This window comes from Falco cherrug, chromosome 18 (assembly GCF_023634085.1).
Source record: "Falco cherrug isolate bFalChe1 chromosome 18, bFalChe1.pri, whole genome shotgun sequence".
Classification (NCBI taxonomy): domain Eukaryota; kingdom Metazoa; phylum Chordata; class Aves; order Falconiformes; family Falconidae; genus Falco; species Falco cherrug.
In genome coordinates, this window is record NC_073714.1 from 6,262,391 (window position 1) to 6,281,959 (window position 19,569).

Here is a 19,569-nt window from a genome sequence, read left to right on the forward strand (position 1 = left end):
TGAAAACGCAGCACTGGGGGGGGGAGGCAAGAGCATCTTTATTGCAGGGTCAGGACACGAGGGTCAAGGCTTGGGTGTGGAGGTGAAGATGCGCAGTCCGTGCATGCTCTTGATCTCCTCACTCAGTGCCTGCAACAGACAAGCACCGGCACGGAGGGGTTGGGGAGCCCTGCGCACCCCCTAAATGGCTGATTGAGCTACAGCTGCACTATTCAAATTCCCAGAGCGGGCACACACGCCACAGAAAGCTTGAGCTGCAGCTCAAAAGTGATGCAGCACCTTGTTCCAGCGCTCGGTGCGTGCACGCAGCGTGAGCCCGGGTTAGCCCTGCAGTGCCCGGTGGTGTTTATTTTTGGGGAGGAGAGGAAGGGCAGGCTGAGACACACCGTGCCCGCAGGCCATGGCAAAAGGCCCAGCTGGGAGTGCTGCACACCCACCCCCCCAAAGGAATGGCTGCGCTGTTGATTTTGGGGGGGAAGGGCAGGTTTGCTGTCAGCATGCACACACCCCCCCGATTCCCTCACAGCACTTGGTGGGTGTGCACGCAATCGTGCCCCGCAGCCTGGTGCCCTACTCTGAGCACTGTGCTAAGTGTAGCTCACTCGGGGGGGGGGGGGGGCGGGGGGGAAAGCTACACTCTGTATCACCAGGAAGGACAGATGGACTGTGCTGTAAGAGAAGCATGTGCAGGCACAGCATTTATCCTCTGCGTGCAGCACCACAGCGCTGGCACCGAGCGTGCGCACACATGGCGCTACACGGGGAAGCAAGAGCTACACTACTCAGGCATCCGCACAGCGCTCCCTGCGTGTGCAGCACATCACTGAGCATGCCACAGTCGGGCACGGCACTTGTGATTCAGCGTGCACAACTACCAGAACTGGCGCTGTGCACGCACGGTCGGCGTGTAAAAGAGCGCAGCGCTGCCTGCAGTGTGCTCAGCAACACAGGCGGCACGCTCGGCTGTAAGCGCTGCGCGCACGCACAGCTCCAAGTGCCACACACACGCTGTGCCCGGGTGCAGTCGCCCCCCCCCGCCAAGCCCCCCTCACCTGGTTCACCATCTGGTGCTGCTGCACCGTTCGCTTGTCCTTGAAGTCCTCGGACTCAATGTGGATTTCGTACATGGCACCGCAGCCACCTGCAACGGTAAAAGCGCAGCAAACGCTTCAGCGGGAGGTCCTTTGTGCCCCCATGCTCCTGATCCTTCTGGGGGTCCTACAGCAAGGGGGGGGTGGGGACAGACACGACTCCTCCCTCACAAAGCGCAGGGACGGTTTGGGACAGGGGGGGGGAACAAAATAAAGCGCTTTCTCCGTACCTGAGATATCCACGACTCTGATGGTGGACGCGCGGGGGAACTTCTCGCGCAGGACCTGGGTCACACGGGCCTCCCCGTCCGTCTGCGAGGTGAAGCCGCGCCGGGAGCCGCAGCGCAGGAGGAGCTGGGCGGGGGGGGGGGCAAAAAAAACACTAGGGGGACCCTGCAGGAGACCCCCCTTGTGCACATGGGCAGAGCACCAATATCACCAGCAGCAGGGCACCACTGGGAGATGGGGCCGGGGGGGGGGGAAGGGGCATACTGCCTTCACTGAGAGTGTACTGGGGCGGGGGGGGCGGGGAAGGCTGCCTTCACCAGCACCAAGGAGGGGGTCACCGGAGGAGGGGGTGAGGGGAAAGCTGGCCTCACCAGCACTGCAGGTGGAGGGGGCTGCCTTAACCAGCACCAAGGGGGGGCTGCTTTCACTGGCACTGGGGGAGGGGCTGCCTTCACCGGGTGGGGGTGGTGTGTACTGGGGGAGGGGGGGGGTGTACCGAGGTGGGGGGGGAGGGACAGGCTGCCTTCACTGGGGAAGGGGCTTACCGGGGGAAGAGGCTGCCTTCACCGGGGGGCCGGTTGTACCCGCGGGGGGGGGGGGGGGGAAAGGTGGTAACCAGGGCAGGGAGGGGAGAAGGCTGATTTCACGGGGGGGGGGGGGGGGGGGGGGCGGGTACCGGGAAGGGGCAGGGGAAGGCTGCTTTCACCGGGAGGGGGGTACGGGGAGGAGGGGAGGAAGGCTGCCTTCATCGGGGGTGGGGGGGTGGGGGGGGTTTACCGGGAGGGGTCAGAGGAGGCTGCCTTCACCTTGGGGGGGCGGGGGGGGGGGGGGGGGTGGTGAGGGTACCGGGAGGAGCGCGGGGGAAGGCTGCCTTCACCGGGGCAGGCTGTACCGGGACGGGGGGAGAAGGCATCCTTCACCGGGGGGCGAGGTACCGTGAGGCGAGGGGGGAAGGCTGCTATCACCAGCCCCCGAGGGGGGGTGAGGGTCGCGGGACGGGGGCGGGGGGGGGGGCCGGCACTTACCGCGCGGGCGGGGGCAGCCCCCCCGCCGGGCACTCACCGCGCGGAGGCGCAGGCCGCACCTACCGTCACCGGGGGGGGGACGGGGACGGACGGACACACACAGAGGGAGACGCGGGAAGACGGACACCCCCCCCCAGCACTGGGGAGTGTCTCGGACAGCGGACAAAGGCCCCCACCCCTAACCCCGGCCGGGGGGGGGGGGGGGAAAAGGACACGCACCGGCCCGCGGCAGAGCAGCCCCGCTGCCACCGCCGCCATGCTGCGCGACGCGCGCGCCCGACCCGCTACGGGCAGCGGGGAGGGTCATCCGGCGCCCAGCCAATCGCCGCGCGTCTCGCTGCAAGGGGCGGGGCCGCTGCAGGGGGCGGGGCCGGGGCGGCACCAATTCTGCCGCAGCGACCCCTTCCGCTTCGGAGGATCCTGGCGGGAGCCGGGCACTGCAGTCACCGCCGGAGGGGGAGGGGGGGCTGACAGACCCTCAGTCAGGGCCCCATCCTGTTCCCGCCCCCCCATAAACGCCTCACCCTGCCCCCCTCCCCCTCCAAGGGCCCCATGCTGCCCCACCCCATAGACAAGCCCCCATCCTGCCCCCCCATCCCCCAGACAGGGCCCCATCCTGCCCCCCCATCCCCCGACAAACCCCCAACCTGCCCTCCCCCCCCCCCCCCAACAGACAGGGCCCCATCCTGTTCCCCCATCCCATACCCAGTGCACCATCCTGCCCCCCCATCCCATCCCCCCATCCCATCCCAGGGCCGCATCTCACCCCCCCAATAGACAGGGCCCCATCCTGCCCCCCCCTCTCGTCCCATACAGGGCCCCATCCTGCCCCACCCCCACAGACAGGGCCCCATCCTGCCCCCCCCAGCCCACAGACAGCACCCCTTCCCATCCCCCCATCCCATCCCAGGGCCCAATCCCACCCCCCCAACAGACAGGGCCCCATCCCCCACCCCCCAGGGCCCCATCCTGCCCCGCTTCCCCAGCAGGAAACAGAACGCGGGGGCTGCGTGTTGAGTGCAAAAAATAAATATAAAATTTATTAAAACACCCACAATATTTTAAAGATATCAGGAATAATACATTTCGCGACCCGGCCGGCCGCGCGTAACTTAGAATAAAATACAAATTAAAAAAAAAGAACAACAACAAAAACAAAACAAAACAAAAAAAACCCAACAACAAAACAAAACAAAAAAAAAACCAAAACCAGGGAAGGGGGGTGGGTAGGGAGGGGGGAAGGATCCAAACTTGCAATTTTTAGGCATCCTAAAAAATAAATTTACCAAAACACTGGGGGGAAAGGGAAAAAGAAAAGGGTGTTAAGGGTGGGGGCGGGGAAATAAACAAACCACAAAGAAAGGGGAAAAAAAAGAAACAGGGAAAAATTATACAAAATAAAATTATCAGCATAAATTTACTGTCCTAGAAGTATCTACAGTTTAATACACATTAATCCTATTGCCTTGAGACATGGGAAAAAAATCTACCGGTCCTCGATCCGCCCCGGAAAAAAACTTCATTTCAAGTAACCACAGTCCCGAGCCGACCAAGAAATCTTCAAGTGTGAATTTTTCGGAGCCGCCAGGACACCCCGCGGTGTCCCCTTCCCTCCGCCTGCCGCCGTCCCACCTCCCCTCCTCAATGATCCCAAAAAAATAAAATCCCACCAAACCCAACAAAACCGCCAAAAAGAACCCCCCCGCCTCCGACCGAATTCCCAAATCTGAGAAGAAACGGCGCTTAAATTTTCAATTTTTCGAACACTTTTTTTTTTGGGGGGGGGGGGGGGGGGGCAGGGCTGCAAAAACCCACCTGCCGTCCGTCCCCCCCCCCCCCCAAAAAAAAAATCAAAATAAATTGCTCCTGGAAGAAAAATGAGGCTGCAATTCCGGCGGTTTGGTAATCCCTGAAGGATGCGGAAAAATGAGGAAAAAACCTGGGCAGAAAGGGATTAAAGGAGGAGGGGCGGGGGGAATTAAAATAAAAATTAAGGAAAAAACACCGCTGCGAAAGGATCCCTGATTTCGGAAAGATTCGCCCCGGTTTCGCTTGCCTTCGCTGCCGGGGCTTGGGGGGGTTGAGGTATTTGCCTTGGTTTGGGGGGTGCGGGGGGGCTGCTGCCCCAGCGCCAACGGGAAGCCAAAGGGGAAGAGAGTAGCACCAATAAACCCCAAAAAAATGAAAAAAAAAAAAAAGGAAAAAAAAAAAGAGGGTAGGGCAAAAAAAAAGGGAAAAAGAACAAGAGACGGGCAGAAGCGGGATGCCCGGCTGAGCCCTCACCGTGGGGGGACACCGGTGATTTGGGGAGGGGAATGAGCCCAAGCGTGGTGCTGAGCGCCGGGGGGCGCAGTGCTGGGGCACGGTGCCAGGAGGGGTCCCGGTGATGGGGGTGTGGGGTGGGCACCGGCAGCGCACGGTGCAGGGGGGCTGAGGGGCGGCTGGGCACCGTGTGCCGCGCTCATGCTCCGGCACCGCGGTGAAGCACCGTGCCCAAGCGCCGTGGGGTGCGTGATGCCCGAGCGCCATGTCCGTGCGTGGCGGGCGAGCACTGTGCCCAAGTGCCACGGTCAAACCCCGTGTACGTGCATGGCGAGCAAGCACCGTGCCCAAGCGCCACAGCCAAGCACCGTGTCCACGCGTGGTGGGCGAGCACCGTGCCCGAGCACCACAGCTGAGCACGGTGCCCACGCACGGTGAGCAACCACCGTGCCTGAGCACCATGCCCAAGCGCCACGGCCGAACACCGTGTCCGTGTGTGGTGGGCGAGCACCGTGCCCAAACGCCATGGGGTGCGTGGTGCCCGAGTTCCACGACTGTACCAGGGCACCGCGCCTGAGCGCCACGTCCATGCATGGTGGGTGAGCACTGTGCCCAAGCACCACAGCTGAGCGTCGTGTCCGTGCGTGGTGGGCGAGCACCGTGCCTGAGCACCACCACCAAGCACCACAGCCAAGCACCGTGCCCGTGCGTGGTGGGCGAGCACCGTGCCCGAGCACCACAGCTGAGCACGGTGCCCACGCACGGTGAGCAACCACCGTGCCTGAGCACCGTGCCCAAGCGCCACGGCCGAACACCGTGTCCGTGTGTGGTGGGCGAGCACGTGCCCAAGCACCGTGCCCAAACGTCACAGCCAAGCACCGTGCCCGTGCATGGTGGGCAAGCACCGTGCCCAAGCACCACACCTGAGCACCACGCCCACGAATGGTGAGCAACCACCGCGCTGAGCAATGTGCCCAAGCGTCACGACCAAACACCGTGTCCACGCGTGCTGGGCGCGCACCGTGCCCGAGCGCCACATCTGGAGCATGCCCAAGCACCACGTCCATGCGCCATGCCCTTGCACCGTGCCCTTGCACCGTGCCCAAGCACCCTCCCCGTGCCCATGCATCCTGTTCAAGCACCGTGTCTGTGCACCACAGCTGTGCACCATCCCCGAGCACCGCAGCTGTGCACCGTGGCTGCGCACCATGCCCCAAGCACCGTGTCTAAGCACCACAGTCATGCACGGTGCCAGAGCACCGTATCCACATACCATGCCCTTGCACCGTGCACGTGCACCGTGCATACACAACACCCCCACGGGCCGGGCCGCGCACCCTGCCCGAGCACTGCACCCATGCACCGTGTCCGAGCACCATGTCCGAGCCCCATGGTCACACACCCTGGCTGAGCACCATGTCCAAGCGCCGCGGCTGAGCACCATGTTCACACACCCTGGCTGAGCACCATGTCCACACACTGTGTCCAAGCACCACGGCTGAGCCCCATGTTCACGTATCGTGGCCGAGCACCGTGTCCGTGCACCATTGCCCATGGTGCCTGGCCGAGCACCGTGCCTGAGCACCGCGTTCACACATGTCTGAGCACCGCAGCTGAGCACCATACTCAAGCACCACGTTCACACACCGCGTGGCCAAGCACCGTGCCTGAGCACCTTGTACATGCACCACGTCCAAGCACCACATCCGAGCACCATGCCTGAGCACCGTGTCCATGCACCACATCCAAGCACGGCGGTCAAGTACTGTGGCCAAGCACCATGTTTACACACCACATCCGAGCACCACGTCCACGATGCATGGCCGAGCACCGTGCCAAAGCACCATGTCCACACACCATGTCCAAGCACCACAGCAGACCACTGTGCCCGAGCCCCATGTCCACGATGCGTGGCTGAGCACCGTGCCCGAGCACCATGTCCACGCACCGTGGCCAAGCACCATGATCGAGCACCTGTGGCCAAGCACCATGCTCACACACCCTGGCCAAGCACCACGTCCACGCACCACATCCAAGCACCACATCCACGATGCGTGGCCGAGCACCGTGCCTGAGCACCATGTCCACAAACCATGTCTGAGCACCATATCCACACATCGTGGCTGAGCACCGTGCCCAAGCACCATGTCCACGCATCATGGCCAAGCACCATGCCTGAGCACCACGTCCATGATGCGTGGCCAAGCACCGTGTCCATGTACCCTGTCTCAGCACCGTGCCCAAGCACCATGTCCACGCATCATGGCCAAGCACCGTGCCCAAGCACCATGTCCACGATGTGTGGCTGAGCACCATGACCCCACATGATGTCCAAGCACTGTGCCCAAGCACCATGTCCACGCATCATGGCCAAGCACCGTGTCCATGATGCGTGGCTGAGCACCATGACCCCACGTGATGTCCGAGCACCGTGCCCAAGCACCATGTCCACGCATCATGGCCAAGCACCATGCCCGAGCACCGTGTCCATGATGCGTGGCCAAGCACCGTGCCCGAGCACCGTGTCCACGCGCATCCAAGCACCACATCCACGACGTGTGGCCAAGCACCGCAGCTGAGCACCTCGTCCAAGCCCCACACCCACGCACGGCTCTCCTGCCAGCACCCTGGCCCCGCACCGACGGGGAAAAAGCTCCACCGCGAGCCTGGTCGGCGGGTCCCCTCCGACGCAGCACCACTTTCAGTTTGCATAAACCCAACCAGCTCCCGGCACGCTTCGAGCTGTCGCTCCGGAAAAGTAAACTTCCTTCTCAACGACATTGCTTTTAGATTCTTTTTTTTTTTTTTTTTTTTTTTTCTTGGTTCCCTAGTTTCGTATATACATTAGTAGCACCTCAGCGAGATGGAATCAGGCAGAAGCGTGATACAGTTTGTTAAAACACCATAGCACCGTTTTTATTAGAAGATTTCATTTAATAAAAATATGCCTTATAGAGCCCACAAAGCATACTCCAGTATTAAAAGGAAAAATCAGCAATTGAGGCACCTCAGGGATTCTGGTTTCCTTCTCGTTCCCATGCCTCATCCCGAGAGCATCGAGACTTGGGGGGGGACACGACCCCCCACGAAATGCATCCCCCGTTTCCCGCCCGAGGCAAAGCATCGCGGCCGGAAAAACCGAAGTGGGGTGGTGGGAGCCCGTCGGGGCTCCCCGCGCCGAGCTCTCCCCTGGGTTTCTACCGCGGGCGTTGATCTAGCACCATTGTGGCCGCGACCTGCTGCAAAATTAGGTCCCCATCCCACCCCGAAGCAATTAAAAACATGCCCCCCCCCCCCCCCCTCCTCCCCCAGCGAATCCCCCTTAACGCCACAACCCCTTTGGCTTTGGCGTGAGTGGGACAAGCGCGGCCGCCGGGTCGGGTAAAGGAAAAGATTTTGCTTGAAAAACAGCCTCTCAGCAGCAAGGGGTAAAGAGCTGTGCATAGATTTCGAGTTTTCGTAGAAGAAGTCTGAAGCGTGCTAATTTTTAATGACTGAGATTTGAGGTAGGTTAGACGTTATGTAGTGTAAAAACGTGAGACTGCAGCAGTTCTCGCTCCCCGACCCGCGGCGCCGGCATCTCCCCGCTTACCCGGGTCGAACCTGCCAGAGCCAACGCCGCGCCGGACCAAACCCCCTCCCTGCACCAAAAAAAAACCCCTCCGAGGAAGCAGGACTTAGACAGGTTACACGGACCCTCGCCTTCTCCGAACGCACCCCTTTACCCTCCCGACTCTACACCCACCCAGGCGAAGCTCACAAGGCACCCCCTGCCACGACAGTCAGACGAGACCCCGGGCGACGCAAACCGGGGCCGGCACCCGAATCCGGCCCCGCCGAACGCTGCCCACAGGGATCAACCGGGTCCCCTCGTCACCCTCGGAACCACAGCGACACGGTGGGGATCAACCGGGTCCCCTCGTCGCCCTCGGAACCACAGCGACACGGCGGGTCCCCGCGCTGCCACCGGCATCACCCGCGAGCATCCCTAAAATCTGACTTGCCATCGACTCTTACAATCCTGATATGCTATTGGGTATTTATAAGAAAAGCGGTAATAGCTCGTTGAGTTTCCTTGTCAAATATAAGCGACTTTACAGATTACGGTTAAAAAAGGAAAAAAAAAAAAAATTAATTATGAAGGACGGACAAAGCATGTTAAATATTCTGCCAGTATTTACAGTTCTCCCACAATAATCTTGTTTAAAACATACTGCTTTCAAGTTGTTTGGGGGGGGGAGGGGGTTAAGGGAAGAAGGGAGTTGTTTTTTAAGTTTCGTTTTTGTTTTTAAATCTAGGTGAAAGTGCTTTTAAAAAAATTCTTTCCCTATTTACAGGTTTAAAATCAGACCACGTAAATGTTCAGGCTGTTTTTACCGAGATCCTGCTGATCCGTGCCAGTGCGCGGGGAAGGGGGGTGACAGTAAACACAAGGTGATTTCTGCACGGTGACGGCGTCGCCTCTGCCTCGCTGGCTCTCCAAAAGGCACCTCAAAGTGCAAAAGCAACGACGCCGGGGACGCCAGCACCCAGATTTGGGGACGCCAGCACCAGGATTCGGCCACGCCGCCCTCCCAGTGAGCCGCGGGGGAGCTCGCCCGCCCGTCCCTCCCGGCACGGCTTCGGCATCGGTGACGGGCGGAAAGTCTCGACTGAGATTGTTCGAAAAGCACCATGCGGTTGTCGTTGTCGTTGGGTTATTTGTTGGGGGTTTTTGTGGTTTGTTTTTTTTTGTGTGTGTGTGTGTGGTGGTTGGTTTTGTGGGTTTTTTTTGCGGGAAGAACGGCGATCCGTAGGAAGGAGGGATGGCACCCGGGGAGAGAAAAAGCACCGAGCCTCGGCGGCACGTGCCGCCACGCCAGCTCGCCGGCACCGGCAGGGAAGGCGGACCGGTGGGGGTGTTGGCCAGCCAAGTCTTGGGATTCGCTCTTCCCAGAGCCGATTGCACGGAGAAAGTCCCCCGGAGACGGAAAGCACCAGACTTTAGCAACAGTGATGTACAGAGAGCAACACTAGCTATTCACAGTTTGGGGTTGGTTTGTGTTTTTTTTCCTGTTTTTGTGGTTTGTTTTTTTTTTTGATTTCTGTTTTTGTCCTGTCGGCTCCTCTTTAGAGATGCCACCGCTGCCGCCACCCGCTCTTCCCGGGGCCGTCGGCAAAGGAGCCCCCCCAAGTCTGAGCCTGAGCACAGCACCCTGGCAGCGGCAGTCCCCAGCCCGGACATGTCCTGAGGTCTCCGGCGCCGGGAAAGACGCCGGCTCGCTCCGTCCCGGCAGAGCCAATCCCACAGGCGGCAAGGAGCTGAGTGAAGACGCGCCATCCCGGGACGTCCCGCGAGCAAGCGGGTCTCCCATCGCTGTAAGAAAGGACTCCTCAAGTTGCAAAATAGGTATTTTTAGGTCCTTGGAAAAAAAAGAATCGGATGTTCCGCGTGTCCGGCTGACGGTAAAGCACACGGTCCCGCCAGTCCCCACGCATCGGAGCCGGAGGGAGTCACCTCTTGCCTCTAAGCTGGTTTGGTGTTTGGATTGGTTTTTATTTGCGTTTAGGAGTTTTTGTTGGTTTTTTTATTTATTTTTTTCGATGTTGGTTTCTTTTTCGAAGATCGGCTTCGTCGTTGTCGTCAAGAGTAAAAAATAAAATAAAATCCAATAAATAGGCATTTTTAAGTGGAATTAAAAACCTCTCCTTTGCGAAAGGATGCTATAAACTTCTCCATCCGTTCACGCGGCGCACGAGGCTAGATTAAAAAAACACGGAGATATAAATATGAGATTACCGAAAAGCATCAAACAGCATCGTTCCTATGGGATTTTTATCGAGTTTTTCTTTTTTTGCCAACTCCTCGCCAAGCGCAGCCCTCCAACGGCGTGCGCCCGCACCAGCTCCGCTGTTTCCGAGCGTGCGTGTTGGGTTCGCTTTCTGTGGCTTGGGTTTGTTGTTGTGTTTTGCTTCGGTTTTGTCTTTTTTTTTGTTGGGTTTTTTTTGTTTGTTTGTTTGTTTTTTCTTCTCCCCCATGCCCGAGGAGAAAGCACCACGAAGCAACGCCGGGCTCCGGCGCTGCCGAGGGTTGAGGTAAGATGGGGCTGCGGCGGTTGCGTCCGTCTCAGATCCAGCGGCTATACGGGCCCGTCACCTTGGTGTAGGCGTAGGAGGACACAGTGATGGCAGAGTTGGTGGGGATGGCCACTGCTTGCCGCGTGGGGACCGAGTCCCTCCTCTCCTTGCTGGGCGCCTCGTTGGCCAACGCGCCGCCCCACTTGCGTTTCTTGGTGAAGGCTTTGGCGTCCGGCGGGAGACCCAGGCGTGCCGCCTCCTCCTGCCGGGCTCGAGCCCGCTCCGCCAGCTGCTTCATCTTGGCCTCCCACAGCGCCAGGCCGTGGTTGGGCTGGTTCAAGTTCTTGTGTTGGTAGAAGACCAGGGAGATGCGGGTGGGGTGGCAGCGGTTGGGTTTCTTCAGCGGGGTGGTGGCGTGGAGCTCGCGGCGGGCGCACTCGATGAGGATGGAGCCGTGGGCAGGCGCCACGGCCACCCCGCCGATGTTCTCGTCCAAGAAGTTGTGCTCGCTGTCCGACCACTCTTCCTCCTCTTCCTCCTCCTCCTCCTCTTCCTCCTCCTCCTCCTCCTTCACCACCTTCTCCGGCAGATCCTCCTCCAGGCCGAAGGGGTCCCATGGCTTCTCCCGGTGGGGACCCGCCGCCCCCCTTCTCACCCACCACCCGCCTCCCACGGCTTCCCTGGCAGCCCCAGGCTGGGCGCCGGCGTCCTCCGCTCCTCCGCCTTCACCGAGCCCCACGGCTCCTCGGGGAAGCTGGGCAGCCCCGGCAGGGCCGAGCTGAAACCCAGCGGCCCCAGCAGGCTCGAGGTGCCCGTGCCAGCCAGCGCCCGCCTCCCCCAGCTTGCAGGGGCTCCACGGTTTCGGCAGCAAGCCTGAGCCACGTGCCGCTGCCGCCGCCTCTCCCACCAGGAGGTTGGGCCACTGCTTCTCCGGCGGTGGCAAGCGCACGGCAGCATCGAAGGCGCTCGGCTTCTCCCGCCCCGCCCGAACCCGGCACCAGGGCACTCCACGAGCCCTCCACCGTGCTAGTCCTCTCGGGGGAAGACGTGCCCCGGGACACTTTGAAGGGGCTCCACCGCTGCTCCGGTGCCCCGCTGCGCGCCGGGATGGCCGGCAGGGCTAAGCCGGTGCTGGGCATGGCCGCCACGCTGGGAAGGGGCTCGATGGGGGGCGGAGGGTCCGGAGGCTCCTGCTTGATGGGCCGGCTGCCGAAACAGTTCTGTGCAAACGGGGATGCCTCCTCCGAGCCCGAGCTAGTCCTGTGCGCCCCGGCTGCCGCCGCCACCGCTGCTTTCTGCTGGCTGGCGTAGCGGTTAGCCCGCTCGTAGGTGCGCTGGTGATGGTTTTTGCTCCGGACGCTGTGAGGGATGGGCTCGGGGAAATCGGCATTCCCATAGGTGTGGCTGAGGTTCTCCTGCAACGCCGGGACGTCGGGCTTCTTCTCGTAGCCGTTGCTCACCCAGCTGCTCCCGCTCCTTTCGGGCGCCCCGTAATTCAGAAACTGCGAGGGGAACATGTGGTTGCTGGAAAAGCCATAATACCCGAAGGAGGGAAGCGCGAACTTGGAGTGAAACCCGTTCACGGAAGGCAGATTGGGCTGTGCATAGTAGGAATGGTAAGAGTAAACACTGTTCATGCTGTACGGGTCGGAGGGCCGGCAGCTGCCCAGCACGGAGTAGCTCTCCACCACCCGCGTTGCCGTTGTACTTGAAGGCGTTGTAATGGCTCTGTGGCTCCACCTTGATGGAAGGTTTCAGCGGCTGCGGGGGCAGCCCGCTTTTCAACGCCATACCTGCGGGCACAGCACACACACAGCCCCCGTGACCCGCCGGCCGAGGAAGCTGCCGGTGGGGATCGAGGACCCCAAAGACTCAGCCGGACTCGAAAATCCCACGGTGACGGGCTCGCCAGCCGAGCGCAGAGGTCAGCATCGCCCGGCACCGCCCGGCACGCTGGCACCGATCCGCACCCCACGCTCCGGGCTGCAGCAAGAGCTCCCCACCGCACCGTGGTACGGGGAAAAACCCGGGCGCCGCAGAAATGCCATCCTGCACGCCGACACGCCAAGCAACAACACCGCCAGCCCAAGAAAGCCCCCAACCGCAGCCCCGGCCCCTCGCGCGCTTTCCGGATGGCTCGGGGCAGCGGGACCTCAGTTCTGCCCCCGTTACCTGCATTTTGCTGGAGCGCGGGGAGCTCGAGCGCTTCCTGCTTGATCTTCTCTGGCGTCATCAGCTTCTCTTTCTGCAGCTTCTTCTTCTCCGCGGCGGCTTTCTTCGCCTCCAGCTGCCTCTGCCGGCAGGACTTGGCGGGCTCGGGCAGCTTGCGGACCTCCCGGGGGAAGGACGTGAGCACCTGGATGGCACCGCTGCCCACCTTGGCATTTTGGTTCTCCTCGCTGCCAAACTCATCCGTGCTGGACATCTTGTAGAGGGGGAGGACGTGCAGTTGCTCATCTTCAGGGATTTTCCCCACCACGCGATTGTCTTCCTTTGTCAGCGTACAGACCTGAGGGAGCGCGGGGTGCATCAGCGGGATGCTGAGGGATGCAGGATGGGGGCCAAACCTCCTCCTTATTCCCCCTACCAATGTGAAGTCACATCAGCCTGGCACCCCCCCCGCCCCCACTGGTCCCCAGCCAGCATTTGGAAACCTCCCGCCGCGTTGGGATCGGACAAAAGCAAACACGTGGTCCCCGTTAACACCGTGCTTCAGTCTAGCTGGGGTGGCAGCTTCAGCACCCTACAGACCTGAACGGGTTCATTTGAGATGTGCAAACACCGAGGACCGGCCACCGGAGTCATGCAGGACAGCAAGGACCGAGTGGCTCAAAAAGGAGCACCCCAAAGCGGAGGGGGAGCACCCCAAAGCAGAGGGGGAGCATCCCAAAACGGAGGGGGAGCACCCCAAAGCGGAGGGGGAGCATCCCAAAGCGGAGGGGGAGCACCCCAAAGCGGAGGGGGAGCACCCCAAAATGGAGGGGGAGCACCCCAAAGCGGAGGGGGAGCACCCCAAAGCGGAGGGGGAGCATCCCAAAGCAGAGGGGGAGCACCCCAAAGCGGAGGGGGAGCATCCCAAAGCGGAGGGGGAGCATCCCAAAACGGAGGGGGAGCATCCCAAAACAGAAGGGGAGCATCCCAAAACGGAGGGGGAGCATCCCAAAACGGAGGGGGAGCATCCCAAAACGGAGGGGGAGCATCCCAAAACAGAGGGGGAGCATCCCAAAGCGGAGGGGGAGCATCCCAAAGCGGAGGGGGAGCATCCCAAAACAGAGGGGGAGCATCCCGAAAAGCCCCGCCGGCCGCCTGCTTACCACCGTGCAGCCGTTGTAGAGGTTATGCTGATCTTTGTGAGCGTGAGCGCAGAAGTCCATGCACGCCGTCACTCCGGAGAACGGCCTCCCCTCCTTCAAGCCCAGCCGGCAGTCTATCGCTACGTCCTCGTTGGTAACCTGGCAGGAGGAGGAGAGGGCTCCGGTTATCCAAGACCACCTCCGTCCCACCACCCCGCAGCGGTTCCTGCCTGCCGCCAGGCTGACGCGTCCCAAAGGGGACGAGCGGGTGGCCGGTACCTGGTTCTGGTAGGCTTGCGGCGCCAGCCTCTTGTAAAGCGGAGCAACCTCGGTGGCCAAGTCCTGAAAGCTTTTCCGGAGCAGTTCTTCCTGCGGTACGGAAAAGAGCACGATGTCACCCAGGGGTCTGAGTGGCAGGGATGGAACTGGGGGCAAAGCCCCGCACACCACGCAGCGTCCGACCCTTCCCATGACATGTGCCATGGCAGAATTCCTGGGGAGGTTTTGGCTGTCCAACCTCCGGCCTCGGCGTGTGTTGTGCTTTCCCTTGCTCGACCCATGAGCTCTCTGGCATCTTCCCCGGGGTTTCCAGAGAGACCCTACTCCTGCCACCCCCGTGATGGCACTTGCTGTCACACCCAAACTCCTGGCTCTGTGACACAAAGCCGAGCCTGCCCTCTGGTTTCACCAGGTTGGTTTTCTTTTCTCCGTCTCCCTAATTCATCGAAATGGTTATTTTTGATGAATTAGGGAGACAGGGAAAAGAAAGAAATCCTATTTTCAGGCTTCCCCCTTGCAAAACTTGGAGCTGGGGGTAAAAGGAGGTGCGAAGCCCCAGCCCTGCCCGTGCTGCCCCCGCTCCGCCAGCATCACCCACCTCTTTGGGATTGTCTCCCACCAGCCTGAACTTGCGGGGAGTTTTGCTCCGGGCGTATTTGCAGCCATTAAAATACATGCTCCAAGAGCAGCCGAAGGAGAAGGAAGCGCCGCAGGTGTTGGGGTCCTTGCCTTGGCACGCGCAGGTCCGGCTGCGGGATGGACACCGCGGAGGAACGTCAGCTGCTGGCGCCGTGATGGCAGCTCTGCAAATGGGGGCTGGGGGGACACACCCCCGCATCCCCCTTCCCACCACCGTTTCTCCAAACCAGACCGGTGTGACTTACTCGTCGTTCAAGCCGCAGCGGCGGCTGGTGGGGTTGCCGTACTTGGTGAGGGTGTCGGTGAGCTCCTGGTAGAGCGTGTCGCCCAGCGTGCGGGGGATGCCCTCCCAGGCCAGGATCAGGATGATGATGACAGCGTTCTGGCAGTGGTGGCCGGCCCGGTGCCGCACCAGGCACAGCAGCTTCTCCTCTTGGTTGTGTCTCCGGATCACCTGGCAAACAGAGGGAGCAGGTCAAATATTTCAATGGCAAACACATCCTGGGATGGGGAGGACTCTAAAAGCGGGTCCTGGCTGCCTTCTGCAGCATCCCATGGGGAGCTGGGGGGGCTCCCACGGTTGCATTCACCCTCATGGGTTTGGGGTGTCGGGGGGGACACACGTGCCCGGCCCGGGACGTGCCATGCGGCAGGTGACGAGGGTGGGAAGCCCCGGGGACTTTCCCCAGGGGCGGCCAGCACTCTCGCTTCCTCCTTGTCAGCCGCCGATCGAGCATCCTTCCCCTGATCGAGCATCCTTCCCCTGATCGAGCATCCTTCCCCTGATCGAGCATCCTTCCCCTGCGCGCTGCCGCCACCCGCCACGGGCGCCCTCCTCGTCCCCAGGCAGGGAGGGGACGGGCAGGTGACTCCAGGGGGGGAGGAGAGCCGGGGCGCAGGCACTCACCCCACTTGGCGATGGGGCAGCCCCGGGAGCTCTTCCCCTCCTTCCCCGTGTAGATGACCTTCTCGATGCGGATGGCCTTGCCCTTCTCGCCGTACCTGTGGGGGATGGGCATCAGCCCTGCTCGCCCCCCCCCCCCTCCACTCACAAGTCCCCCACTCATCCTCACGGCCCCCACACACCCTCACGGGACCCCTCATGAGCCCCCACTCACCCTCACAGGCTCCCATCTTGTCCTCATAGGACCCTTCAGGAGCCCCCACCCACCCTCACGGGCCCCCACTCGACCTCACGGGACCCCTCATGAACCTCCACTCACCCTCACGAGCCCCCACCCCTCCCCTTCATGGGATCCCACCTGCCCTCAGGGACCCCTCAGGAGCCCTCATTTACCCTCCTGAGCCCTCACTCATCCTCAGGAGCCCCCACGTGCCCTCATGGGACCCTACCCACCTCACAGGACCCCTCATGATCCCCCACCCACCCTCACGGGCCCCCACTGGCCTCATAGGACCCGTCATGAGCCCCCACTTGCCCTCAGGAGCCCCCACTCGCCCTCACGGGACCCCTCAGAGGCCCCCACTCACTCTCACAGGACCCATCTCACCCTCACCTACCCTCACAGGCCCCCACTTGCCCTCATGGGCCCTCACTCGCCCTCATGGCCCTCACTCGCCCTCACGGGCCCCCACTCGCCCTCACGGGACCCCTCATGAAGCTCCACTTGCCTTCAGGAGCCCACACTCACCCTCATGGGATCCCACCTGCCCTCACAGGACCCCACCTGCCCTCACAGGACCCCTCAGGAGACCCCACTCACCCCCACAGGACCCAACTCACCCTCACAGGATACCTCATGAACCTCCACTCACCCTCAGGAGCCCCTATCTACCCTCATGGGCCCCCCACTTGCCCTCATAAGACCTCTCATGAGCCTCCACTTGCCCTCATGAGCCCCACTTGCCCTCACGGGATCCCACTCACCCTCACAGACCCCTCATGGGTCCCCCCCTCGCCCTCATGAGCCACCACGCACCATCACAGGACTCCTCATGAGCCCCCGCTTGCCCTCAGGAGCTCCCACCCACCTTCATGGGCCCCCACTCACCCTCACAGAACCCCTCATGAGCCCCCACTTGCCCTCACAGGACCCCACTCACCCTCACAGGACCCATCATGAGCCCCTACTCATGCTCGTGGGACCCCATCCACCCTTACAGGACCCCTGATGAACCTCCACTCGCCCTCATGAGCCCCCACTCACCTTTATGGGATCCCACCCGCCCTCATGGGACCCCTCAGGAGCACCCATTCACCCTTATGAGCCCCCACTCGCCCTCACGGGAGACGACCCACCTTGCATGAACCCCACCCACCCTCGTGGGAGCCCTCATGAGCCCCCACTCGCCCTCACAGGACACCACTTGCCTTCACAAGCTCTCACTTGCCCTCATGGGGCCCCACTCGCCCTCGTAGGATCCCTCACAGACCCCCACCCACCCTTACAGGACCACTCACAAGCCCCAGTTCTTCATGGGCTCTCACTCACCCTCACAGAACCCAACTCATCCTCATGGGACCCTACTCACCCTTAAAGACCCCTCACGGGCCCCCACTCACTCTCATGAGCCCCCACTAGCCCCCACAGGCCCCTGTTTGCCCCCACGAGCCCCCATTCACCTTTACAAGCCCCCACTTGCCTTCATAGACATCACTCGCCCTCATGGGGCTCCTCATGAGTCCTTGCTCCCCCTCACAGCACCCACTCGCCTTCACGGGACACTACCTGCCCTCATGATGCCCCCACTCACCCTCACAGGACCCCATTCACCCTCAAGGGGCCCCACTCACCTTCACAGGACCCCACTTGCCCTCACAAGACCCCCGCTCATCCTCAAGGGACCCCTCATGGGCCCCCATTCACCCTCACAGGACCCCACTCACCTCGTGAGCCCCCAGGGGCCCCAACTTGCCCTCACGGGCCCCCCACTTGCTGTCACAGGACCCTACACACACTCATGGCCCCCCACTCACCCTGACAGGACCTCACTTGCCCTCACAAGAACCCACCCACCCTTGTGGCCCCCCATTCACCCTCACAGGACCCCAATCACCCTCATGGGCCACCACACACTCTCACAAGCCCCCCTGGAACCCTACTTGCCCTCATGGGCCCCCACTCACCCTCACAGGACCCCACTCGCCCTCACATGACCCCATGGGACCCTACTTGCCCTCATGGGCCTGTACTCACTCTCATAGGATCCCACCACCCTCATGGGCTCCCACTCACCCTCACAGGACCTCACTTGCCCTCACAAGAACCCACCCACCCCTCACAGGACCCCACTCATCCTCATGGGCCCCCACATGGTCTCACGAGCCCCCATGTGACCCTACTTACCCTCATGGGCCCCCCACTCACCCTCACAGGGACCCCCACTCGCCCTCACAAGACCCCACTCGCCCTCACAAGACCCCATGGGACCCTACTTGCCCTCACGGGCTCCCACTCACCCTCACAGGACCCCCCCACTCGCCCTCACAAGACCCCACTCGCCCTCACAAGACCCCACTCGCCCTCACAAGACCCCACTCGCCCTCACAAGACCCCATGGGACCCTACGTGCCCTCACAGGCCCCCACTCGCCCTCACAGGACCCCACTCGCCCTCACAGGACCCCACTCGCCCTCACATGACCCCATGGGACCCTACTTGCCCTCACGGGCCCCCCACTCACCCTCACAGGACCCCCACTCGCCCTCACAAGACCCCACTCGCCCTCACAAGACCCCCATGGGACCCTATGTGCCCCTCACAGGCCCCCACTCACCCTCACAGGACCCCACTCGCCCTCACATGACCCCATGGGACCCTACTTGCCCTCACGGGCCTGTACTCACCCTCAACTCACCCTCACAGGACCCCACTCGCCCTCACAAGACCCCACTCGCCCTCACAAGGACCCCACTCGCCCTCACAAGACCCCACTCGCCCTCACAAGACCCCATGGGACCCTACGTGCCCTCACAGGCCCCCACTCACCCTCACAGGATCCCACTCGCCCTCACAGGACCCCACTCGCCCTCACAGGACCCCATGGGACCCTACTTGCCCTCATGGGCCCCCACATGCTCTCACAGGACCCCACACACCCTCATGGGCCCCCCAACCACCCTGACAGGACCTCACTTGCCCTCATGAGCCCCCACATGCTTTCACAAGCCCCCACGGGACCCTACTTTGCCCTCATGGGCCCACACTCGCCCTCAGAGAACAACACAGGCCTCCCCTCCCCGCCCCCCCCCAACCCTCACGGCCCCCCTGCCGGGACGCCCGGGGCCGGGGTCCTTACCGCTCCTCCATGAGCTCCCTGATGGACGCCACAGTGGGCCCCGAGCCCAGGTGGGTGTAATACGGCCCCCTCGTCCTTCTCCACGATTTGCTCTGCAGAGTCAGGAGGGGGGAGAGAGATTTCAGGGTCTGCACCTCGGCCGGCTGCCCCCACAGACGCCAGACCCAGATTCCCTCCAACCCAGCACTTCTGCATCAAAAATCAAGGGCTCTTCAAAGGCGTCTCCCCCTAAGAGCATCGGGGAAGGGAAACTGCAATTAGCAGTTTGTTAAACAGCCCGGCAGCTCCTCTTCATTGTCTGCCCTGGCAAATGCTCCCAGCACTAAAATGCCGCTGGGGAACAAGGAGGCGGGGGTTCAGACCCGCGCCCATCCCTTCTGGGGACCCAAAAACCTCCCCAAGTGGCTGCAGCCCCTCCAAGGATGCTGGCAGCAA

At 61.9% G+C, this 19,569-nt stretch overlaps 3 protein-coding genes across 3 annotated transcripts; all 3 read right to left on the minus strand.

Annotated features, from left to right (window-relative positions):
- Positions 1–20: 20 nt before the first annotated feature.
- BOLA3 (bolA family member 3) lies at positions 21–2,694 on the minus strand. Its single transcript, XM_055696050.1, has 4 exons — positions 2,564–2,694; positions 1,322–1,445; positions 1,053–1,141; positions 21–129 (listed from the first exon to the last, which is right to left on the minus strand). Exons 1-4 carry the CDS (start codon positions 2,600–2,602, stop codon positions 64–66), a joined length of 318 nt encoding a protein of 105 aa, XP_055552025.1. The 5' UTR covers positions 2,603–2,694; the 3' UTR covers positions 21–63.
- Positions 2,648–7,893, minus strand: LOC129734194 (uncharacterized). The gene is made up of 2 exons (XM_055696394.1): positions 4,160–7,893; positions 2,648–2,764 (listed from the first exon to the last, which is right to left on the minus strand). Exons 1-2 carry the CDS (start codon positions 5,198–5,200, stop codon positions 2,648–2,650), a joined length of 1,158 nt encoding a protein of 385 aa, XP_055552369.1. The 5' UTR covers positions 5,201–7,893.
- Positions 7,894–9,326: 1,433 nt separating this feature from the next.
- TET3 (tet methylcytosine dioxygenase 3) lies at positions 9,327–19,348 on the minus strand. The gene is given in 13 exon segments (XM_055696040.1): positions 9,327–11,320; positions 11,323–11,492; positions 11,494–11,640; positions 11,642–12,354; positions 12,356–12,456; positions 12,836–13,172; positions 13,978–14,115; positions 14,236–14,325; positions 14,834–14,984; positions 15,120–15,327; positions 15,782–15,876; positions 19,135–19,202; positions 19,204–19,348. Coding segments are annotated over 13 exon segments (2,952 nt in total). The 5' UTR covers positions 19,330–19,348; the 3' UTR covers positions 9,327–10,712.
- Between the last annotated feature and the right edge of the window lie 221 nt (positions 19,349–19,569).